Raw genomic sequence first — 15,449 nt, forward strand, 5'->3', positions numbered from 1 at the left:
CTGGCAGAGAGAAGTTGAAAAAGACACCGCTTTGTACCCAGACGCCAGCTGAACTTGGTGGCAGGCTATTAAAAAAACACACACACACAAAAAAAACAAACACATATTATACACGGAAGGATGTGGGGGAGGGGAGGAAAGAGCAGTGAGCTAATAATGTTCCTAGCTGGCATCTGCCTTTTTACTCAAAGAAAGAGATGGCCCTTTTCCAAATTTTTTCTATTATTGTGGTATCAGCTGCCTCTTGGGCTCGTTTATAAAAGCCAAGACCGCCAACGGAACGAGACAAGATTTCTGTCAATAGTCATAGCGTGCGAGCCCCTTGCAATAACAGGGATTTCAATATTTCTCCTACAGAGGCTACTTTGGGATTACTAGTCCCAGCATGAACCTTAGGCCTTGTACTTAGGGCCAGCCACTGTTAAGAAATATGACAACAGCCAATTCTGAGGTTAAAAAGGTACCACCTTGATTCTTTCATTTGCTCTTCTGATGTATTTAACTAAAGAACAATTTGAAACTAATTGGTCCTGGTGTTTCTTGCTAAGCTGGAATTCTACCAAGTGAATTTCTATTTGTTGGCCCTTTGAGATCTAAATATTGTTGGTGGCCTAGTACAGGAACTTCTTACCCTGAAACCAGGAATCAAAGAGAAAGAATTAAGCATTTACTCAGCCTTTAAAAAATGACTGTAGATCTACCTACTTCATGAGAAAAAGACCTTTAGTAAACAAACCAACAAACCTAGTAAATAAATGTACTAGGAATGAGAGATTTAAGACCCACTGCTTTCAGCTTCCACTTAAGATGGAGAAAGCTGGGGAAAGCATCGCTCCCATCCTCGAAATGCACACGAATGCTGGAGAATCTGCACACTAGTCACTTTCTCTGGACCCGTCCCAGTGGGGACGTAGGTAGGGCACCCAACTACACAGACGTCCAACACGCGACTGGAGGCCGTGCTTACCTAGGACAGACTCCCCGGACATGAACACAAAGATTTCAGCTCGAACTGTTAGCTGCTGATGTGGGAGCTGGCAGGAGAGCACGTGTGGTCACAGACTGTGTAACAGCACACACTGGGGCTGCCGTGTGACAGCACACACTGGGGCTGCCGTGTGACAGCACACACTGGGGCTGCCGTGTGACAGCACACACTGGGGCTGCCGTGTGACAGCACACACTGGGGCTGCCGTGTAACAGCACACACTGGGGCTGCAGCATCACGGAATTCACACCCACGTCAGCTCCCTTCAGGACCCTAACAGGTCCTCACAAAAGAAAGAGGTGAGAGTCCAGAGAAAGTGGCCTTTGTCATTCCTGGGGAGGGGACTGCAGCCTGTGCAGGAGAAGTCTGTATCAAAGGCAAGAGAGGTCTGTATCAAAGGCTGCCTAGACCTTCTCCCGCCCCTATGGAGGGAAATCCTTACCCGCTGGGAGCAAGGTGCAACAGACAGCCCCCAGTCTGCCAACCTGGGGGGGGGCAGGGACAACACAGCCCCCAGTCTGCCAACCTGGGGGGGGCAGGGACAACACAGCCCCCAGTCTGCCAACCTGGGGGGGGGCAGGGACAACACAGCCCCCCAGTCTGCCAACCTGGGGGGGGCAGGGACAACACAGCCCCCAGTCTGCCAACCTGGGGGGGACAGGGACAACACAGCCCCCCAGTCTGCCAACGGGGAGGGCAGGGACAACACAGCCCCCCAGTCTGCCAACCTGGGGGGGGCAGAGACAACACAGCCCCCCAGTCTGCCAACCTGGGGGGGCAGGGACAAAACAGCCCCCCAGTCTGCCAACCTGGGGGGGCAGAGACAACACAGCCCCCCAGTCTGCCAACCTGGGGGGGCAGGGACAACACAGCCCTCCAGTCTGCCAACCTGGGGGGGCAGGGACAACACAGCCCCCCAGTCTGCCAACCTGGGGGGGCAGGGACAATACAGCCCCCCAGTCTGCCAACCGGGGGGGGCAGGGACAACACAGCCCCCAGTCGGCCAACGGGGAGGGGGACAGGGACCGGGGGGGGGCAGGGACAACACAGCCCCCCAGTCTGCCAACCTGGGGGGGGTGGGGACAACACAGCCCCCCAGTCTGTCAACGGGGGGGCAGGGACAACACAGCCCCCCAGTCTGCCAACCTGGGGGGGCAGGGACAACACAGCCCCCCAGTCTGCCAACGGGGGGCGGGCAGGGACACTGGGAAGCCACATTTCCAAACCCAGGGACACAGTGATTGCTTAAGATGAAGGCTTACTGTTCATTCACTTTGTTGTACACCTGAAACTAATATAATATTGTATGTCAATTATAATTAATTAAAAAACAACTTTAGCTTACTCTATCTAGGAAGGGAATATAAATATTGAATGGGAAAAAAAATCAGAGCGTATCCCACTCTGATTTTGCCCCCCACCACCTGATTCAAGGGTAACCAGAAACAGCAAGCAGTGTGAACCCCCGGGGAACAACAGGGTGGAACAGAGAACCCCGCCGGCCAAGTTCCAGGGCAGAGAAAAGACTGGAATTCAGTTCAAGCACCCACTGGGCAGAACTCTCCGGTAGGTCAGCCCCCACCCAAGTCCAGAACTCCAGAGGAGTCTGAGGACTTCGGTGTACTGAGGGTGCCCAGAGCAACGATAAGCGTGCAATATCACTCACAGGAATTCCACGTGAGTAAAAGTACTCACATATTCAATGGGGCAAGTGGACAGGCGGTCAGTATGACACAGAGGAGTTGAGCGACACTAGCAGCTGAGTTAATTTTTTTTGGGGGGGGGTATTTTTCCGAAGCTGGAAACGGGGAGAGACAGTCAGACAGAATCCCGCATGCACCCGACCGGGATCCACCTGGCACACCCACCAGGGGCGAAGCTCTGCCCACCAGGGGGCGATGCTCTGCCCCTCCGGGGCATCGCTCTGCCGCGACCAGAGCCACTCTAGTGCCTGGGGCAGAGGCCAAGGAGCCATCCCCAGCGCCCGGGCCATCTCTGCTCCAATGGAGCCTCGGCAGCTGAGTTAATTTAATTATCATCTGTAGAATACATACCCAGCTAGAGCGGGATACGCAGTCTCAGGTACATATGGCATTTGCACCAGGATGGGCCATAAAATGTCACAACCAGGTGACATGCATCCTGGAGATACAAACCTGCTTCAGCCTTTGAGAATCAAAATGATTTAGTATGTCAACAGATCAAAGAAGGAAAAGTATATAATAATCTCAACAAATATAGAACTTTTTGACAAGTACTATTTATAACATTTCATGGTTCTCTGTCCAAAAAGAAAAAAAAAAAGAAAAGAAATACTTAGGTATAAATCTAAGAAAATATATGTAGGAGCTATATGTTCAAAATTTAGTGCTGTGAAAATATAATTACAACATAATATTGCAAGAAAAAGTAAGGTACAAAAGAGTATGTACTCTATGGTCAGAATTTTATAGAATAAACTCAAACCAAATATTTTTCCATAGGAAAAAAGGTTAGGATATAATACAAGTCTTTTTAAGACGCCTCATTCTTAACAAGAAAATCACGAGTGTCTCAAGGAAAACAACACTGAAATTAACATACAGTAAACGATTTTCAAAGCTCTGCTGTTACTCATTAGGGCACCACGCACCCCAGGAAGTCTCCTTCCATCAGTGTCCTTGGAACTAGGTCCGGATGCTCTTAAAATCACTCACTGAAAATAAAGTTCTGCGGTCACACACATTTGGAAAGCATCAGTCTAATAAATTGGTTTCTTGATTGCAGAGCTAATGTGAATCGTCTGTAAACCAGTGTCATTCAGGATCTTAGGGGTGTAGTCAGCAGAACACCCCAAATCTATCTGGAACTTGTGGAGGGAGGGGGGAGGAAGGGAGGAAGGGAGAAAGGCAAGACAGGAGAGGAGAGTCGTTCTGGCTGACCTTTGTGCACAGGTTACAGACACCGTGTTATTTTGCTTCTAAATACTTGAGTGCGTACCTCCCAAGAATAAAGGACTCAACCACAATACCACTGTCACATCAAAGAAAGTTAGGTTATTTCCCTAATAACATCGAATATCTAGTCCAAAAACAAAAATTTCCCAGCTTTCTCAAAAAAAATGCCTTTTATAGCCAGTTTTTCAAGGTTCTCATGTTACATTCGCTTTTTTAATATAAAACCACATCCTGCTTTTTTATGACACGACCGCCCCCTCCCCCCCCCCCCGGAGACTAGTCTCATTGAATTGTAGAAATCCCACGTGTGGTCTGGTTATTTCTCCATGGTATTAGTATTAGTCAGCTTGTCCCTCTATTCCCTTACTTCCTGCATACTGACACTTACATTTGACGACTTAATTAAGAGTCAGTAAACATTTTTAGCAAGAATATGCCTAGATGACGCTGCATTCCTCATCTTGCATTGCCTCAGGAGACACACAATGCCGTAGTCTCCCACTAATAATATTGCTCGGCCTGATCAGTGGGTCAGGTGGTGACAGCCAAACCGCTCTGTTGTAAAGGTACATTTTCCCTTCGCTCCTAGCATGTCCACGGAGAGGTGCTGCTCTATCACCGTGCGAATGTCCTGTTTCTCAACAACCTCCTCACGATCTCTGAGCTCTGATGATCTTTGTAAGACCATCTGCTACGTCACCGGGCTTCCTGTTCATTTTTATTTACCCCCTTTTGAAATTTCTTTATGGTAAAATTTGCTCTTCGTGGTGCAGTTACCTGAGTTTTGGCAAATGCAGAGCTGTGCATCTACCACAACAATCCAGAACAGATCCATCGCTTCAAAAAATTCCCTTGAGCCATCCTTTCGTGGTCCTACATAAAGTTTTGTTCAAAGTCAACACTGAGTAGCTTTGTCCTAATCTACTTGGTCTGTAATGTATCATATCTCACCTAGGAGTGACTATGAGACCTTGTTAAAAGGCGGGCTCTGGGGCCCTACTGCCCGAGTGCAGGGTCCCACGGCAAAGGCACGCCTCTGGTGACTGCTACGGCAGCCCTCTGACCACATGTGATGTACTGACCACAGAAATGGCCGAAATTCTGCACCTCTCCTTTTGCACAGGATCCCTGCAGTATGACTCTGCAGCTCCGCCCAGGAAGAGGTGGGGTCTAGTTCCCTATGCCATGAATCTGGACTGGTCTTGACTTATTTCAGCAACAAGATCCAGTGGAACTGATGATGCACCAGATTAGTGGCTTGTTTCCACACTCTCCTGGAGCCCTTGCCCTGGGGCCTTGGAAACGGGCCTGGGCAAGCCTGCCGGATAAGGAGCGGGGTGCTGCCTAATCCCAGCCATCGCCTAAGACAGTAGTCAATCAGGTATGGACACGAGGCCATCGGTAGCAGCCAGCACCGGCCCACCACTGAAGTCACCGCAGCATACCAGCCAAGATCATATAAGCCTGGCTCAGCTGACTCGCACACTCAAGAGCAAGAAGAAGTGTTCATTGTTTTAAGCCACATGTGTTGCAGTGGCTTGTTACACAGTGTTAGCCAACTGATACACCATCGTTCTGATACGTTTCACCTGAGCCACATTCCTTTGTCTCTTCCTGTCCACTTCCCCCACCACCACCCTAATTTAAGCTTTCAGGACTTGTTTGGACTGTGGCTGTCTTCCGACTTGTCTCCCCTCTCGCGGTCATTCCCCACTTCCATACAGTCCTGCTGCCAAGAGCATGTTCTTTAAAGTAAGACACCAAGTTGGAATCATTTATGTGCCCCGAACATCCAGCACAACGCCCGGTACCTCCCACACGTGCTCAGTCCTTGTTTGCGGAATGTCTGCTGCCAGATTCGTGACACACAGCTCGGATCCCCTTATTCCCCACGCAGAACTCAGCCACATTCACTGGCATTTCAGATGCTGGTGCACTTCCCACCTCGCCTACTGCATCCCAGCACCTGCGTTCAGGCCCCAGCTCACGTCCCTCTCTTCTTCCCCTTCTTCTCTTGAAGCTCCGATAAAAACGAGGGCGAGCTGACTGCACCTCTTACTTCTGTGTCTGTGTAGATACTAACTCCTGTCTAGAAGGCCCTTCCACAGCTCTGCAAACGCTACACATTCTTGAAGATCCGATTCAAACGTCACCTCCTCCGTGAAACTCCAACAGCTGTAGTTAACTACTCCCTCGCTTCCTTCGGGCACTTAGCCTAAGCCACCCTGAGGCACCTGGGGCACAGGGAGCCTAAGCCGCCCTGAGGCACCTGGGCCAGGATTCCCTGTGCGTCACAGTATCTAGCAGGGCCCACTACAAGAGACTATGAATCTTTTGAGAGCAGATCTGTCTTTCCCCTCTCTGTATTCACTATTGGCCCTAACACAGTACATGAAGCAATAGGATCTTAATTCATGCTTCCTGCACGAATAGATGATTTTTAGTCACTCCTACAGCAATAAGAACAGGAACACCCAAATTCATAAGCCAAACCCGGAACAAAGAGGGCTAAATACACGCAGTGGTGTTCTGTATTAGTCTGTGCACGGATCTTCTGGAGAGCCAGTTAAACACACAGATTCCTAGACTCTGCCCAGAGAGAGAGCAGATGGGGATTCAAGAGGTCTGGGTGGAACCCTGGGTTTGCACTGTTATCATGTCCAAAGGATTCTCTGGAAGGATTTATGGACAATACGGACAGAGTGACATAGAGCCTGGTTTGCAGATACGAATTCCAAAGTAAACCACGTTTCTCACGCACGTAAGGGATTTCTGTTTAAGATTCTTGACTTTAACGCCAGAGCACTGAGTGCAGCAGGCCTATTAAAAGAAGCACGTTCACAGTGCTGACCCAGTCTGGCACCTGAGGAGCTCAGGTTGCTGGGAATCGGGCACCCCCTTCTTTGTAACCACAATGTGCACACATTTTCACATCTACATATCCTTTTCATAAACTATTTAAAGTTTGATTTTCTACAAAGAGTCCTTTTTCAGACCACCTCGCCATGTGAGGTGTGCTTTAAAATAAGTGAAAAGCACCTGACCAGGCAGTGGATAGAGCGTTGGACTGGGATGCAGAGGACCCAGGTTCAAGACCCTGAGGTCGCCGGCTTGAGCACGGGCTCATCTGGTTTGAGCAAAGATCACCAGCTTGGACCCAAGGTCGCTGGCTCGAGCAAGGGGTCACTCTGTCTGCTGTAACCCCTCCATCAAGACACATATGAGAAAGTAATCAGTGAACAACTAAGGTGCTGCCATGAAGAATTGATGCCTCTCATCTCTCTCCCTTCCTGTCTGTCTGTCCCTATATGTTCCTCTCTCTGTCTCTGTCACAAAAATAAAATTAAATAAAAAATTAAAATAAAAGAGTGAAAGGCGTGCAATCCTTACCGCGGTCCCAGAGGCTGGCTCTCAGCGCTCGCTCCAGCTGTTCCTCCTCGCTCAGGCCGGCCGTGTACGCATCGTAGTTCCTGGGCCCGTCCTCCTGGTAAGCCGGCCTGCCGTAGGCGTAGTGATCCGGGTAGGCGGGGTAGCCTGCAGGCACAAGGGACACGTTATAGAACACGGTCAGACGCCGCTCTTTCCGTCCTTCCCATGTTGTAAGCAAAGACAGTAAGACAATTCACGTCATTATTTTGAGGACAGTAATAATCCGTGAAATAAGCAAAGATGACAAGTGAGGAATTCCTCCACTAGGGTGGGCGATGACTGTCTGGCCACTGTGGTACCCAACGGATCTCAACATGGGGCCGGATGTGAGCAAGTCCGCCTGTGCTGAAGAGGAAGAGGACACTCACTGAGAGGGCAGGCAGTGGGACTGCAGAGGCAACCCGAATGGGCTAATGGCATAGAGATGAATTCTTTCAGCTTAGAGCTGTTTAATACTCGGAGTATTTCCAGTGAAGTCCTGCCTGGAGTCAAGGTAATGGTGAAGATGATAGTAACGTCTTACCACCCAGTGACTCCAAGTAATGGGAGGCAGACCCATGCTTAATGCACACACTACAGGATCTCTGTGCTGAGTATGACACTCCGGGCAGTGGTAAGCACGCTCAGATATACACACCAATGTCCCTGTAATTCTAATTCCATATCTGAGGTCCTAGTTTCTATTAATAGTACTTTTCAGACATTGGTTACTAGCTGAAGTGAGAGAAGAGACAACCTTTTCATTAAATAATGCTTAAGTACCAAACTTTGATACCACATTAACAAAGGTCGATTATAAAGTTCAGTTTTGCAAGGTACAGTATTTCCAGCATTTCTTCCAAGTCAGTTTGAGTTTATGCCTTGCATTTTCTTTAATCACCCACTTTCATAGAATTATCTTGGAAGAGTTTTGTTTGTTTTTTCCCCCATAAAAATTTACCAGTCTTATTCTGGTGTAATAGGAGAGAAGTTTAGTCTTTTTAATTTTCTTAAACCTTCTTTTATACACGTTGAAGAGGGTGTTTCAGATGTTTAATTTATATGCTTTATGTTGCTGATGAGAATTCCTACCCTTTGCTATGAGTCTTGTGTCATACGTTACCATATCAACCAACATCACAGTACACACCTGGTTTTAAGCTTCTTATTGCTTTAATAAGACTATAGAAAAAAAAACCCTCACAATCAAGCCAAAAAGGGAACACTGTAAGGTAGAATCTGGTAAACTGACTTCATATTCAGAAGTTTTGAAAATTGGTCCTGAAGTTATTTTAAAATTTACTTTTGTGCTGGTTAGGAATAAAATGCTTTCCTGATATACAAGATTGGGAAGGAAAGTGTAACTATCTTCCATGAGAATTTTCAGGCACTCTGAAAGTCTTTATTTTCATATAAACAATGAAAGGACAATAAAACACACTAATCTAGTTTCAGCTGACATTCTAATGTAATTACATGTGGTTATAAAGATATTTGTCATGTAGACTATTTGTGTCTATGGTTATGTTTTTATAGCAGCTTATCGAGATGTAACTGACATCCCATACAATTCACTGATTTAAAATGTATAATTTAATGGCTTTTAGTCTATTCATAGAGTCGTGCCATCATCATCACCACAATCAATTTTAGGACATTTTTATCACCCCCCAAAAGAAACCTGTCGGCTTCGGCTCTCACACCCCACTCACCTCTGCAGCCCTAAGGAACCACCCACCAATCAGCTTTCCTTTTCTGTAACTATTCCTATTCTGGACAATTATGTAAATTAAATCATATAATATGTGGTATGTTGTGCCTGGTTTATTGCACTTGGCATAATGTCTTCAAGGTTCACCCATATTGTAGCCATATTGAACCAGTACTTCATTCCTTATCTATTATCCCAATAATATTCCATCATATGCACATAGCACATTTGGTTTATTCATTCATCAGTTGGTAGACATCTGGGTTATTTCCAATTTTTAACTATTGTGAATAATGCCGCTATAAACATCTGTGTACAAGTTTTTGTGTAGATATATGTTTTCATTTCTCTTGGGTACATACCTAGGCGTGGAATTGCTACGGTAGTTCCGTTTAACTACTTGAGACTGTCAGAATGTTTTCCAAAGTGGTCGCACCATTTTACATTCACACAGCAACTTCTATGAGTTCAGAATTCTCCACATCCTCACCAACACTTTTTAATTATAGCTATCCTAGTGGGTGTTAAGTGGTATCTCACTACAGCTTTGATAACTAATGATGTGAAGCGTCTATCCATGTGTTTACTGACCTCTGTGTACCTTCTCTAGAGAAATGTCTAGTGAGAGCCCTTGTCTACTCGTACTGAGTAATACTATACTCTTCTGTCTTGGTACTATTTTACTGAATGTCCTTGAAAGTAACAAAATGAATGATTTAGACAAAAATTAAATAGAATTGTTCAGGATTTGTTGGGGGGTGCTAATTCTGAACAAGCTTTGCTTCTAATGCAATAAAAATTAGTTAAAATTTACTAACTACCTCCAATGACCCAATGTCCACCTTCTCTCTCACATGTGGTCCGATGTCAGAATGAACATTATGATATTTATAACAGGAGACAGATATTAGTAAATTTCCCAAATCCTCACAATGGTTTGGAGCTGAAGTTGGATCTGGGCACAATTTCAAATATGGCTGCCCTTCCTCACTGGCTTCTACTCAACAGAACCATCAGAAAAGTTCAGCTTCCATTGCTGTGGGGAACAGCCACCTGCCAGTTTCATTTCCTGAGAGTAAAGGCGACTGTGGCACAGCTCCCTGTCTTGCTTTTATATTGCAGACACACCCGACAACTTCTGTGCAAGGACAAGTGGACAGAACACAATATATCTACTACTTCACAAAGAACAAAACAGAGGCTCAAACATTCTGAAATATAATAGAATATTCATGGATAAGTCAATGAATATCATGGAATGCTTCAGCAATCCCTGCATAGAGAGACTGTCCAATTCCCCAAGAGGGCCAATTATTTTATTGCAACAAAAAATGCAATCTTGGGCCCTTTCCCATACGGCTTATTGCCACTTTCAAAGCCCTGTGGAAAAGTTGTTCTGTTCCGGACGGTCTAAGCAGCACTTCCACCTATTCCCTCGGACATGCTCAGCTAATGCAAAGTCCCAAATAACCCCCAAGCTCCGGATCCTGGGTTGTACAGACACCAGAAACACCATGTACATCTACAGAGGGTTAATTTCTAGGTAAGTGCGCTATAATTTGAGGCAACATTTTCTTGATATAAAAACAAAACAAAACATTTTTCTTCAGGTAATTTCTTTAAAACAAAAAAGTAGTAACTCAGCTTTAATGAAATGAAGTCTACAACTCTAAACATCTGAATACTATAAAATCTAATTTGGTACTTGTCAGACAAAACATGGGGAGAAAGAGAAAGTTTTAGTGCCTTAAATCAAAAAGATTCTTGTGGTTAAAGGTTCTATATCATCAGTCATAAATCATCAAGACCAAAAATCCCGTATCTATTTTAATGAGAACGGGTCTCCTAGGACCAAAAATTTTCTGCAGCTGTTCTGCTGGCCCAATCAGATATTTTAAAATCTTCATCATAAACATGGCTGGAAAAACCTAACAATCAAACACTTAAGATAAATAAGTTTAAATTACATCCTGCGATGAACACCAGTTTAATATTCTTTTGTAGCTATATACTTTGGCTCTATAGTAAGAGAAATTCTGGTTATCATTATTCTATTAACTACTCCTCCATCTGTTCCTTATACACATACCAGGACTTCATGGCAAAAGAGATCAAGAAACACCACCAAGATTAGAAAAAATTGGTAGCAGCTTTTTAAACATTCATGAGGTTCTCTGACCTATAAAGACTTTTCCAGCTAAGAATGGCCATAGTAAGAATAAATCACGACTTGTAAGAGATACATACGCTCTCATAAAAGTTCCCTCGATGACCACTGGCATGGCCACCTGGCCTCCTGAGGACCTGCCTTTGAAGAAATGCCGTCACTTGAGGGGAAGGAACAGAAATACAGTAATCTTGCTGGGGATAAGAAGAAAGGCAGATGCGCTTTTATTTTTGCCTTTAATTCCCTAGCTTGTGTGTCTGCTGTGCTTAAGCCTCGTCCACCTGAAGCAAGAAAGAAGCAGCCCCATTTTTTTTTTTTTTTTTAGTAAGTGCAATGAAAAAGGGAGAAAAGACAGTAAAGGGAACTGCCCTGTTTTGTAACATTAACTCAGCAGAAAGGCAGCTCACATCCTCATCCAACAGAAGAAGTGGGGACCAGGAATCAGTGGCCTGCGTTTTTTAGTCCTCGTTCTATTACCAACAACCTGTGTCACTTCAGCCAAATCACTTACCGTTCCTAAACCTGTTTCCGAGCTGTCACACAAGCCATCAGGACGAGGTCATCTGTGATGGTTTAAGCAAGGTCAGTGCACAGACATGCTCTTATTTTTATTTCTGTCCAGAAGAACATCCCTGTTCCTTTTGGGAATGAAAAAATAATGAACCAGCAGAGAAGCCCTTGTCCTCTAGCAACTTCAAGGCGTCAGAGGATAGGTCCCCAGTCTAGTGCCGAGAATAAAGTCAACAGGAAGGGAGAAATCCCCCTGGGGAGGAGGTCCAAGGTGGTCTTCCACTCCAACCCAGTCCTTCCTAGTCACATAGGCCAATAGAGCCCTATTGTACCGAAGTCTGTAGAGACTGTTCTCCATACACACAACCTACAGGACCCAGTGCTCTTCCAAATGACTCTACAGTGGACCCTTGAACAACGCTGGCATTAGGAGTACTGACACCTCTGTCCATGCAGCCAAAAAACTGCATATAACTTCTGACTCCCCAAAATCTTAACTACTAATCGCCTACTGCTGACCGGAAGTTTTACTGCTAACAACAACAGTTGATGAACAGATATTTTGGATGTTATATACTGTCTTCTTATAATAAACTAAGTTGGAGAAAAGAAAATGTTATTAAGAAAATATTAACAAAGAGAAAATACATCGACTGGCAGTCCCCGGATCATGGATGAGACGGGGTCTGCCGATTTGAAATGTGTAAGTATTCATACGCACAGAAAGGTAAAAATAAACACTCTGGTAAGACGGACATCTAAGTTGCACTGAATAGGTAAATGGACCTGTTCCAACTTATGTACAAATTCAAGTTAAGAAGAACGTACAGAACCTGTCTCGTTCGTAACCCGGGGACTGCCCGATAGCACTGTACATATTTACTGAAGAAAGTCCACATAGCAGGGGACCTGCGCAGTCCACACCTGTTGCTCAAGGGTCAACTGTATTCATCAGCTGTGGCGGCAACCGACCACTGCACCCCCCCTTCAGGTGAGCCCCCGGACAGAGGTGTGAGCTGCACTGTGCAGCGGCCGCGCCTCTGCTGCACCAGGGCCGCACTGCTAGGACTTTAACCATACACAACACCCCCTCTGGAAGCCGAAAAGGGAGGCCTCTTTTGGGGGCAGCGACAGTCTTCACTTCTGTGGTCCCCAAGCACAGGTAACCCCAATCAGAGAATAGTGCAGAGAATAAAGTCAACAGGAAGGGAGAAATCAGGTAAGCCTATGATTCCTGTTACTGATCCTATTAGAATCACGTAGGAAGCTTTTTAATAATCATTTTTAAAAAGTGTCCAAGTCCCTAGCTCCATCCCTGCCGAGACTTAGTGGGTCTGGGATGAATTCGAGGCGTGGCCGTATTATGAGAGCTCCTCAGGTCATTCACAGACAGCCAGAACTGACACGCATGATCGCAGTCTTCAGAACGACATTAAATACATCGCTTGAATGGAACTCCAGTTGCATCCCTCTCCTGATTAAATCCTTTGGCAACACCCTGGCACATTCTGGATAATTCCAAACAGGCCTTTTCATAAAGGCCTCGCAAGCCCTTCTCTGCTGTTGCTCTCCTTAACGTCCGCTCGTTGATCAAGAGCCAGCGCCCCTCCACGTGGCCTCCAGGAACTGCAGTCCCTCTGCTGCCCCCCAGGCTGGGTGCCGAGTCAGCTCCGTCCAGTTTCTGGACTGGACGGCCCCCTCTGCAGCAGGGAGATGGCCCTGAACTGGCCCTCCGCCACAATCACGGAGGAGACCGGAGAGAACGCCGGAAACAGGTGTGGTCAGGCGCTGTGTGACAGGCGGTCCAGGATTCTGATCCTGAAGAGGAGGGAAGTCGAGGCAGTGCGCCTGGGCACTTCCCAGACGGTGGGAGCAGGGGAGGGAGCCCAGCAGCCGCTCTGCTCCCTGCACTGTGGGAACCTGCAGGGCAGGGTGCCCGGGAGGAGAAAACGACCTGTAGGGGAAAGCCCTGCAAATCTGCATGGAGTGCCCTGGGGCCCGGCAAATAGCAAGCCACGTGAGCTCCGTGAAATTCCTCCAGAGGAGGCAAAGGGGGACCGAGAGCTGCAAGCGGAGCCGTCCCCCGACCTTGGGCAGGGCTGGGAGACAGTTCGCAGTCCAGCCAGCAGGAGCCGGGTCCCTGCTGACCAACGGGCGGTCAGGAGAGATCCTAGAAAAGTAACGCCTCAGGAGTCATGTAGAATTAACCCGAAAATAAAAGTGACTTTCACTATACCCCAAGCCCCAGAAAGATCAACCTAATCATCAAGGAACTCACCTGGGTGCCAGAACAAAGCCCCGAACGGGCTTTGTTTATCTTCCTTCAGGAAGATAAACTCTAGCACTCACTACCACAAAAAATGTGCTGTCCAGCATCCAATCACATCTTACTAGATACGCAAAAACTGTGACCCACAACTGGGAGAAAAATCAATCTAATGAAACAAATGCAAAAAATATGATATAGAGAGAACAGAATTAGTAGTCAGGGACATCAAGACAGCTATTGTAACTATGTTCATGATTTAAAAAAAAAAACAACAGCAACAAAAAATAAAACAACAAGAACAAAACAGGACTATAATGAGGAGAGAGATGAAGGCAATAAGCCAGGGATCAGAAAGCAGAAACTTGTGGTCCGAAATCAACCCACTCCCGACTTTTGTAAATAAGATTATATTGCAACACAGCTACATGCCTGCTTTCATGCTACAGAGACTAGTTGTGACAGAGAGCATATGGCCAGTGCGGCCCTTAGAATCTAGAACATCAGCTACCTGGCCCTTTATGTAGAATACTGAAGGCCCCAGATTAAAGCTACAGCGATTTCCAACGGGCACGACACCCAGTGCTTCCGTGGCCTCTGGGCGCTCTAAGACCGGCTGACGGCCCTGGTCTGGGACATTACAGGGAAACCCTCAAAGGCTGGAACCTGAAACAGCTTCTGTGCTATAACCGAAGTATCATATTCCCCCATGTAGAAGACACATTTTTTTTTCGAAAATTTTGGGGTCTAAAAACTGTTTGCGTCTTATACGGTAGTTGTAGTTTTTTTACTTGCATTTCCCACGTTTTTGCGCTTGTTTTTGTGCTCATTGTTGAAGACAGTGATTCGTCATCAGACACTCATGAGGACAAGCTAATGGATGGGAGTGTTGACTGTAATGAGGGGTTGTATGAATTTTATGATGAATAAAACTTGAGTTCAATAACTTTATGTAGTACTTTTTTTTTTTTCAAAATTTGGGTCCCAAAATTAAGTTGCATCTATACATGCGAGCATCTTGTCCATGGGGAAATGTACTTTCTACCTACTTACACAGACATCTAGAAGTCACATGATCTGAGCTGTTAGAGAAACGCCTATCTCAAGATAAGCAGGGTTCCTCCTCAGTCTGCAGCTGGGGTGGACTAGGGCCATCTGTGTATGAGACGAGTGTCGTGGTACGTTCTTCTGGGGAGAATAAAGAGCCCTGGGTATAGTGTAAGTCCTGTCACGGCTGAGAGACCTCACACTGATCATACAGTATCTTCATGTCACTGTTACCTCCTTGCCTGGTCTGGGCTCACCCACAAAGACTCCTGGGCTGCCCCTCCATCCAGCCTTCAGGCATGGTAGAGACACGGTTACAGAACGAACGTGTGAATTACTCTACAGCAACATGAACAAGCATTACCTTAAAGTGGCTCTACAATGGCAAACACTGTCATCTTTTAAATTCAGTTAAA

The 15,449-nt window shown here is 46.2% G+C and overlaps 1 protein-coding gene across 7 annotated transcripts in view; it reads right to left on the minus strand.

Moving 5' to 3' along the window:
- Positions 1 to 15,449, minus strand: part of RHBDD1 (rhomboid domain containing 1) — a 122,321-nt gene that overhangs the window by 40,197 nt on the left and 66,675 nt on the right. For 5 of the 7 annotated variants that reach the window (XM_066279469.1, XM_066279466.1, XM_066279465.1 and 2 more), the window contains 2 exons: positions 7,315 to 7,458; positions 3,043 to 3,130 (listed from right to left, as the gene is read on the minus strand). In XM_066279469.1, coding sequence (XP_066135566.1) covers positions 3,043 to 3,130; positions 7,315 to 7,458 — 232 coding nt within the window. The remainder of the gene's footprint in view (positions 1 to 3,042; positions 3,131 to 7,314; positions 7,459 to 15,449) is intronic. The other 2 variants (XM_066279470.1, XM_066279467.1) reach the window with 1 other exon arrangement.

The sequence above is a fragment of the Saccopteryx bilineata genome, chromosome 5 (assembly GCF_036850765.1).
Source record: "Saccopteryx bilineata isolate mSacBil1 chromosome 5, mSacBil1_pri_phased_curated, whole genome shotgun sequence".
In the NCBI taxonomy this organism is placed as follows: domain Eukaryota; kingdom Metazoa; phylum Chordata; class Mammalia; order Chiroptera; family Emballonuridae; genus Saccopteryx; species Saccopteryx bilineata.